The 9,645-nt window shown below is 53.0% G+C and overlaps 1 protein-coding gene across 1 annotated transcript in view; it reads right to left on the bottom strand.

Annotated features, from left to right (window-relative positions):
- adamts5 (ADAM metallopeptidase with thrombospondin type 1 motif, 5 (aggrecanase-2)) overlaps positions 1-6,354 on the bottom strand; it is a 19,832-nt gene extending 13,478 nt beyond the window's left edge. Inside the window, exon 1 of the mRNA XM_080022061.1 lies at positions 5,030-6,354. Coding sequence (XP_079878187.1) covers positions 5,030-6,133 — 1,104 coding nt within the window. The 5' untranslated portion in view covers positions 6,134-6,354. The remainder of the gene's footprint in view (positions 1-5,029) is intronic.
- Between the last annotated feature and the right edge of the window lie 3,291 nt (positions 6,355-9,645).

The raw sequence follows: 9,645 nt of genomic DNA, 5'->3' as shown, positions 1-9,645 counted from the left end.
GCAGCCAGTCACGCATCGCATTGTGAAAGGGGCCGACTGGAGCGCCGCAGCCTGGACTGGGTCCTCTGGCCGGGCATGTATGTTGACAGTCTGGGGGGGCGGTGGGGGAGAGAGGCGGGGCGGGGCGGGGCGGGGTCGATGGTTCGGATCCAAGATCTTTCCGCAAGTCGTCAACACGCCAGCGGACGAAACGGAGCATGTGTGAAATATCAGGAACAGTCAAAACAAATAGAGGAGGCAGCCGCGAGGGGCGCGCGGGCTGAGAAATGCACGCTACACACACACACACACACACACACACACACACACACACAGACGTACACACTATGCATATATACAGTACATGGAGTCGAACCTGCGTGCAAATATACATACCGTCACAAATACAAACAGAGAGGCGCCCTCGTGCGTACATGTGTGCATGCGTGTACACGTTAGGTCCGTCACCGTCGCAACCTTTTAGTTGACGTTTAATTGTCATTAAAGATTCAATTGTGTTCATTTTCTGCCACCATCACAGTATTAGCCTGTAATAGTGTAATAGTGTACATTTCTCCGAGATTTTTGGAAAGACACTTGGTTTTCCTCAGCTGACTGACTGATTGAAAAACGGTCACAATTGTACTGATCGCGACATTTCTGCCACCGCCTCAGGATTCCCCCGTAAATTCGCTCGGCAACATACGCTCGTGGGATCCCAGGGTTTTCACGAAATTGATTGCGCCCAGCTCAAACAATTGCAATCGGGCACGAAGCCCCGACGCCATAATATGTAATGACTGGCAGCTCTGGCATCCGCACGCACACTGGCATTGAGAGAGAGAAGAGGGAGGAAGGAGGGAAGGAAAGGAAGGTCGCCGGGAGAGGGTGGAGGGCGCCAGCAGCTCATCCATCACAGGAAAATATGCACGTGTCCGCATGCCTCCTCCGCTCGCCGTGCGTAGAGGGTCGGTGGCACAAAAACATGTTTTGCCCGAGTTGAAGAAGACCTACGCCCCGTGCACCTTGACCCCTCCCGACACCCGAAGGCATTTGGTTTGATAATCCTGTTTTGAGAAAAAAAGATTAAAAAAAACAACAACTGTCGCGATCCGCGCTATTTGCGAGGAAAATAAGGAAATTGAAAATCTGAAAAGCTTTCGCCACGAGAAAATTATGTTTTGTTTCTGCGACGCTTGAATGTGAGCGTAGGGACGGGCGACCTCCGCGCTCCCTTCTCGAAGAGCCCGCGTCACCTCTCAAGAGCTTCGTTTTGGTCGTAGAAATTCGGTCCGAATAACAAAAGAGCCTTCATTTGTTATTGAGGTGAGTTCTAAATAAATTCCAAATAAATCAAACACACCTCCTCCATGAAACAGCAATACTCCAGGGAGGATTAAATACCATCGTCTGTAAATGTGTTTTTCGACAGAAGGCCTCGCCGTAAGCGCCGCCCTGTCTTCAGCTGAATCACCTCGGGGCGTTTTTCGCGGACAGGGTTGACTGGAAATCAGGACTAAGATAATCCGATTGAAACGAAAGCAGTTTTAAAAAATGCCGCTTCATTTCAGATGAATTGGTTACGGACCAGGAAGTCCTGGACTAAGGTGATGGAGGACTAGTCAGCTCCTTCTGTCTGGTCTTGGTGCTGATCTTAGTCCAGATCAACCTGCTCCACCCGGAGGCCGCGCCCGTTAGTCCAAACGATGAACCTGCCTCTGGTCAGGTTTAATTTGAGATCTGGACCTGGATTACCTCTGATCTTCCTTCCGGAAATCACAATTTTTTAAACCCCGGATTCGGGCAAATCTGAGACTGTTTTACACCACGAGTGAGAAACAGCGTTTCAGTTAGTCCAGATTAAAAAGCGTGATTTCGTCTCAGATTAGGCCTAATCTGTGTCCGCCAAACGTCTTTATACGGAGACAAAAGCAAATACAATTTGGTATCACGCAGCCTGAAGCGCCTGGAGTGGCTGACCCCTGTTCTACGGACACAGGGCGGCCGTCCGCGCACCTGGGCCTCGACTCCTGCCCTCTGCTTGTCGCCACTAACTACCACAACACTAAATAATACAACACCGTCGACAACGGAGGCGTCGGCGACAGCGATGACCTGACCTACGCGAGCTGCGGCGTCGCCTCTCGAAATTGCGTTCGAATCATTAGAGAGTAAACCCAAACCCGAGCTGGCGGGCAGACAGCGGACGAGGTCGCCCCCCCCACCCCCCCAAAAGCTGCTGTTTCCCAGCCATCACAAGTACCTGCCATCGGTGTCTGCTCAAATATTATACCGCCGCTGCCGCCATCGCCGCACCGGGGGGATAAGGGAAAACAGAAACGCGGCGTGAGCGCTCGACCCTCGGCGTCGGCACATCCAGAAATGCCCCCAGTGCGACCGCGGCTCCCCTCCCCTTCGCTCGCTCCTCCCCTCTTCAATAATGAACTCTTCTGATTACAGTGGAGCTTTGTCCGCTTTCCCCCGCGCACAGTGAGTGAGCACGGCAGCCATGATGTAACATCTAATCTTCAAGTGCGCGCGGGCACGCGCACGCACACACACACACACACACACACACACACACACACACACACACACACACACAATTAGACCATAGCGGGACTCCTTCAATGTGTCTGTTGTTCAGTTCTGTTCAGTTAAGTGCTGGTATGTGTGGAACCGGGTGACACTGGCACACGGGTCATCTCACTCTGGGTCTGGGGGGGGCTGGGGGGGGGGTGTGCCCGGGGTAATTGGACCTGGCCTCAAAGGGATGAGCTCCCTCAGTCTCCGGCCAACGCCCCCCCCCCCCTCGGCCCCGTTAACAATGGGCTCGTCTGACTTCGCGAAAGCGCCGAATGAGCTTGGGCTCTACCTCAGCCGGTCTGCAACGACCGCCGCTGGAATTTACGACCAACCGCGAGACGCGTTGGGGAGGTGAGTTGACTTTGGGCGCGGGGAAGTTTCAGCGCGCTTGCATTCGCTTCATGCCCACGACACTGATTGGAGCCCTTTGAAGGGAGCGGCAAACGTAACGCCACGCGCTCAAAACCTCGGCCCCCGCCAACAATTCATGGCTGCTCATTTTGGGTTTTTACCACCAATAGCTGGTCTCAGGAGGGAGCAATGTGACGTTGCATTGATCCTTTGTTTACGAGATATAAACCAACCCTTAATCCCACCCATCAACTGATGTGGCGACAGATAACAGTAGAGTAATGGCGGTTTACACAAGTGCTTAGCCCAAACACACGCTCCTGATAATGGCCTTTAATGGCCCGAGAGTTCAGAGGTCAAAGCTGGGGGGGGGGGGGGGGGGGCTGCTTTTCCAACTTAAACTTTCCCTGTTTCAGCAAGGTCACAAAGGCGTCGGACCGTGCGCCGCGACCTCGTTGACCTTAGGCCGCCCGGCAAAGAAATGTAAAATCAGCGACACGTCTCCAAGGCTTGTGACGTCCGTCAACGTGCGATAACATGACGCGACGTGACACGACATACCATAACGTACTCCACGCCGGGGCTCGGGCAACATAGACAAAACCAAACATCAATATATTTTGGTTGATGAATAACACGACTTTGACACTTTGGCAACATTTTGGGGACGAGCACGGGTGTTTTTGTAAGGCAGATCTTTATCGACCGTGTGAATTCGATATCAGGATCACCTGCACACACTGCTGATCCGTGGCTTTACAGCCTCCAAGTCACGCTCGGGGCAGTGCCGTGCCGCGGCAGGTGGAGGTATCTCACCAACCGTCGACTGTACCAAAACCCAAACCCAACCACCCGTCTCCTGGCCCGGGCCCACTTGCCCCTACAGGTGTGGAGGACCCGGGATCACCAAAGCGGAGCCGCGATCTGTTTGGCAACGGGGAACTGCGAACCGTCCCCGTCTGGCCAACACACTGACCTCAGGTATGCACTACGGTGCCAAGGCCGCCGACGGTGCCAACCTGAGGCCCGCCGCCAGGCATATTCGGGGCAATACCCCTTGCGCGCCGGCATCCCTCTCCAGGCCACAACAAGACTGCGCGGCTCGGGGCGCAACGTCCGAAAAACCTCAAGCGGAACTCCCCGCCCGGGAGGCGGTGCACCAGAAAGTCGAGAGAATGGGTTGTAAGGGAGGACGGGCGGATGCGGGCGGCGGGGCTGGGTGCGGAGGAGGGGTTCGGCGTAACAGGCAGACTTTGAGTGTGGTCCGGGTAAAACGCAGGGCTCTACACGAGGAGGAGGACGTGTTTGTTTTTCTGACAGCTCCCTGCCCCGGCAGACCGACCATAGAAAATGTGCAGACTGGAGTGATGAGAGAGAGAGAGACAGTGAGAGAGCCAGAGAGAGAGAGAGAATGAAGGAGGGAGGGTGGCCAAACCAAGCTGAATTTTAAGGGTGTTGGGGGAGATCCTGAAATGCACCAGGCAGCCGACTCCAGCTACATCCTCCTAATCCTGGGAAGAATGCAAATGCGGTGCACCGGGCGGGCACACGCCCTGTCTCCCCCGGAGAGTGGGTAGAATAAAAGAAAGGACACTTTTCGTGGCACAAATAGCAAGATTGAAAAACTATTATTAATTAATATATATGATTAAATCACGTTATATATATATATATATATATTTTTTTTTTTTATAATATTATTTTATTATCTTAACTTTGTGTTGCACAGCCTTTGGAGTTTGTCTCTTTTTTAATTTCACTGCACCAAACGTCCATGATTGCGTGTGACAAATAAAATATCTCAAATCTGGGAACTGGTGCGGAGGTGAATGGATGGTAAACACGTGCAAAAAGCGGCTGCGCGCGACGCGCACTGTCAAAATGAAAACAAACCGTGACGTCACTGTTCTGCACCGGTACAGGGGCCAGTGCACAACAGTGACGTCAGGGTTTGTTTCTATTGCTCTTCTTTTATTTCTCTCTCTCTCTCTCTCTCTCTCTCCCTCTCAAATAAAAATAAAACTTTTGGACAGAGAAAAAGGCAATATTCTGTCTGTTTATTGGTGCGTGTGTGTGTGCGTGTGCGTGTGCGTGTGCCTGTTTGTTTGTTTACCTGCCTGGTGAAGAGGATGGCGGCGTCGTGGTGGTGCCGGTGCTGGTCATCCAGCTGGTTCTGCTGGTTCTGCCACTTGCAGAAGCTCTTGAGCGTGGCCGCCGCGTTCCGCGACACCTCCAGCCCTTTCTCGGCGTCCGTGACCGTGGCCACCCGTACCACGGAGAGCCGCACGGGGTTCTCGATGCTGGCGTGGCCGTACAGCCGGGAAGCGATGGAGGCCACGGTGAGCAGGTAGTGCTGCAGGTCCGCGCCGTACTTCTTGGACATGGACTCATCCGCCACCAGGAGCAGCTCCACGTGCCGCGCGCGGGAGACGGACCTCCTGCGCCGCGCGGCGGTCCCCGCCACCGGCGCGGCCGCGGCCAGCCGACTCCACCGGCTCCGCCGCCTCCCGCCGCGCCCCGCGTCTCCGTCCTCGGGCCCGCGGCGGCCCCGCCTCCGCGCTCCCCCGCTCCTCGCGCGCCTCGTCTTCTCCCGCGTGCCGCAGCTGTCGCGCGCCGGCGCCGCCGCCTCGAACCTGAAGCTTTCCCGCGAGAACCGGTGCAGCGCGCGCTCCGCGTCCCGGTCCCGCAGCGTGCGCGCGGCGCCGCCGCCGCCGTCGTTCTCGCCCCCGCTCCCGCGCCGCGTCGCCGCCCGGACGAGCGGCGTGACGGTGTAGCGCGCGCGTCCCACGGCGAAGAAGCCCTCGAGCCCGCCGCCGCACAGGTCGAACGCGGCCAGGGACTCCGGGTTCGAGTCCACCGTGCCGCGGTACGCGCACTCCCGGCGAGGGGCGGCGAGAGGCGACGCGGGCGCCGCCGACCCGGCGATCGCGGCGAGCACCGACTCGTCCCGCTCCAGGTCCAGCTGGAACCGTCTCCCGTCCAGGTACAGCAGGTAGCCCACCCTCCCGCCTCCGTGGTAGATCCGGTCCACGGCCAGCACCGGCCCCTCCGCCGCCCGGCGGGCAGGTGTGGCGGGGTCCGAGCCGTTCGCAGGTGGAGGGAAGAGCGGCGACGTCGGGGAGGACCGGGAGGTCCGCGGGGTCTGGGAGGCCCCGGCTCCAGGAGCCAGGTCCGGGACGCAGAGCAGCAGCAGAGCGCACAGGACGCGCGGCACCATGGCTCATTCCAACGCGGACATCCAGACTCACAACCCCGCGGAGGAAAGTTTAGAGAGAAGAGAGCGCCCCATCCTCCGGTTGTTTCTCAAAGTGCCGGCGACAAGAAGTAAAACACACATCTGAGGAGGAGGAGGAGGAGGAAATGAAAGAAATAAAGAAAGAAAGAAAAGGAAGAAAGAAAGAACGGAGCAGAGAGAGAGAGAGGGTAGAGGAGCGCAGAGCTGTGAGCTGAACTTGGAGAACAAAACACCAAAGTTTCCTCTTAATAGGACCGGAGAGAAAAAAAGTCCTGCCCCCTTTATAAGCACTCCACCCTCCTCCACCCTCCCTCCCTCTCTTTCTCTCCTTCCACACCAGAGCAATGTCAAGTGGACATGGCCATTCTCCTCCCTCTCTCTCTCTCTCTCTCTCTCTCCGTCTCTCTCTCTCCGTCTCTCTCTCTCCCCCCCCCCCCCCTCCCACGCAGACACGCCGTGGGATCTCGCGGAGAGGAGCGATCTACACAACGTGACGTCACTCCAACGTTTCCCATGACGGGCAAAGTTAAAGAAGTGACGCCAGTTCAGATGGAAGAACCTGTGGATTTCATTGATGGATTGGAGACAATAACAACCATGATAAAGGCTTATCTCAGACGGACAGACAGACAGACAGACAGATAGATAGACCGACAGACAGACAGTTGGATATATAGACAGACAGACAGACAGACAGACAGACAGATAGATAGATAGATAGATAGATAGATAGATAGATAGATAGATAGATAGATAGAGAGATCGACAGACAGACAGACAGACAGACAGATATATATACAGTATAGACCGACAGACACAGACTTACAGATAGATATATAGATAGATAGATCAATAGACAGACAGACACTGTAAATATATAGATAGACCGACAGACAGACAGACACAGACAGATACAACGAACGAAAATATTAACCAAAAAAAAACAGAAAACCCACAAAAAATAATAAACAAAAAATTTTAATATAAATGACCCGAACAAAAATAAACTGGGGAAAAATGTGGTCGTACTCAACAACTAATGAAATAAAGCCGTGAACCACATAACGGAACCTGAACATGCGAAAAAAAAAAACGGTCATGTGCAATAAACCTAATGACAAATACGTTAAATATTATATAATTTATATATACAGTATGTACAGACAAAGTGAGGGTTAGGTAATATCTGTAGATAAGTGGAGACGTCAACACAGGTCACACGTGATCAGGGTATACACACTCTCACAACACACACTCATAACAAACCGTTCGACACCTGTTCACTCACCTGGGAAGCCCCTCCATTAAACCCGCCCGTTATTTTCCCCACTTTTCCACTTTGGCTTTTTTAATAATTCAAGGCGGGGTCCAACACTCTCTGGATGCAGAGTTTGTGCAACTGGAGGAAAATAGATAATTTATGGCCGTTCCCGAATAAGAACCGAGGGAGTTCATCATTCATGTGCAGTGGTGTGTGTGCGTGTGTGTTTGTTTTACTGTACTTGTGAGGACCGGTCCCCGAATTGACCATTTCTTTGGTTAGAAGTGCACCAGAAACATGGGTCCTCACTTACCAGGTGTATTTAGACGGACCTCACTTTGATGCCAGTACGAGAATGTGTGTGTTTGTGTGCGTGTGTCTTAACTTGCACATGAGTGAGTGTAGGAAATGACTGGAAATATGCTGACTTGTGTGCATTTGTGTGTGTGTTGTTCCTGTATCACTGGGATGCATGTGCATATGCCTCTGGGAATGTGTGTGTGCTTGTGTTTTTATGTGTTTCCATACCCCTCCCCCAATCTCTAGGGTCATCTTTGTGGTTCACTGCGTTATTTCATTAGTTATTGTATATAACCACATTTTTCCAGTTCATTCTTTTGGGTCACTTCATTTTTTTTTTTTTTAAATTTCTGTTACTTTTTCAGTTATATTTTGTTGTTTTTTTAATTGTATATTTCCACATTTTTCCCATATGTCTCAATTTTCTTTCCAAATATTCTTTATTCCATAGTTGCATTATTATTTAGCCTATTTATTTTCATGTAAGCTATTGCTGACACGGCGACATACACTTTCCCTCTAGGGACGAATAAAGTATCCATCCATCCATCCATCCATCCGTCCATCCGTCCATCCATCCATCCATCCGTCCATCCTTCCATCTGTCCATCCATCCATCCGTCCATCCATCCGTCCATCCGTCCGTCCGTGTATTGGACATGTTTGTGTTTATGAGCCTTTGCTTTCATGTGTGTGGCATCGTCATTGTGATGTCATACCCGTGGGCTGAGGGGGATTAGCTGTGCATACCTCACCTCAATGAAATTGCAAAGTCTTTTCTTTGTTTACCACACACACACACACACACACACACACACACACACACACACACACACACACACACACACACACACACACACACACACACACACATACACAACTTGTTGCGACTTCTGAAAATTCCATGCCATTAGTCGATGATTGGAGGAAAACGCAATAACACACAAAGTCAGCCCTTCAGCCCTTCAGCGTCATCCCCAGGCTTAAGTACAGTATGTGAGTTTATGTTGCAGCATCGCCCTGCTGTGTGTGTGTGTGCGTCTGTGTGTGCGTGGGTGTGTCCGTGTGTGTGTGTGTGTGTGGGCGGGCGTGGAAGCGCAGCCAAGTTGGAACAGCTTCTTTCAAAGCCCGACGTGCCGGGGTCCACTCCACGGCACCCGCACCCGAAACCCCAAAGCGGCGGCACGCCAGGATCCTTTCCTCCTTCCCACCGGCACAAGAAGAAAACACTGAAGTGAAGCGTCACCTGAGGAAGCTGAGCAGTCAGAAATGTGCGTTGGAGCTTACGCCTCAGAATTAAAGCCTCAGAAGTAAACCGTGAGATTTGTTTTGGATGAAAAAGAAAAAAAATCCCATGTTTTTATTCATCTGGCGTTCCCCAACAAACGGCCGTGCGTGCTCCTCTATGCACCGTCTCCATGGCTGGGTGGCGGGGTCCGCCGTTGCGTCGCTAGCTGCGGAACATTCACGAATGAGGATGGCGACAGATGTCCCCATGGCCTCCGGGGACCCCGAAACTCAAACAAGTCAGTCGGTCAGAAGAAGGGATACTTTGGGCCGTCCACGGCGAAGACGAGGGCGAAGCGGGTCGCTGAAGCAAAGCGTGAAAAGCGAAACGTGGTAGCTCCACGCCCACCCAAGGCAGAATCTCCTCAGGTGTACATCCACCCACGCGGCGCCTGCGGTGTCCAGGTGATGAAGGCGCTGTACAGTATAGTACCGACACCGCCGTTATGTAACCCCAGGTAAACTAAGCCGCTCCGGACGCCCCCCCGCCGACTCCTCCTTGTCTTTCTTAACATCCGACGTGTGTGTGTGTGTGTGTGTGTGTGTGTGTGTGTGTGTGTTGAGAGTTCTTCAAATAATTCCCATCAAATTGTCCTTTAGACGCAGTGTTTACACACACACACACACACACACACACACACACACA

This window comes from Zeus faber (genome assembly GCF_960531495.2).
Source record: "Zeus faber genome assembly, chromosome: 2".
Classification (NCBI taxonomy): domain Eukaryota; kingdom Metazoa; phylum Chordata; class Actinopteri; order Zeiformes; family Zeidae; genus Zeus; species Zeus faber.
Note: the sequence above shows the minus strand (reverse complement) of the source record. Positions and strands in the feature narration are given on the sequence as shown.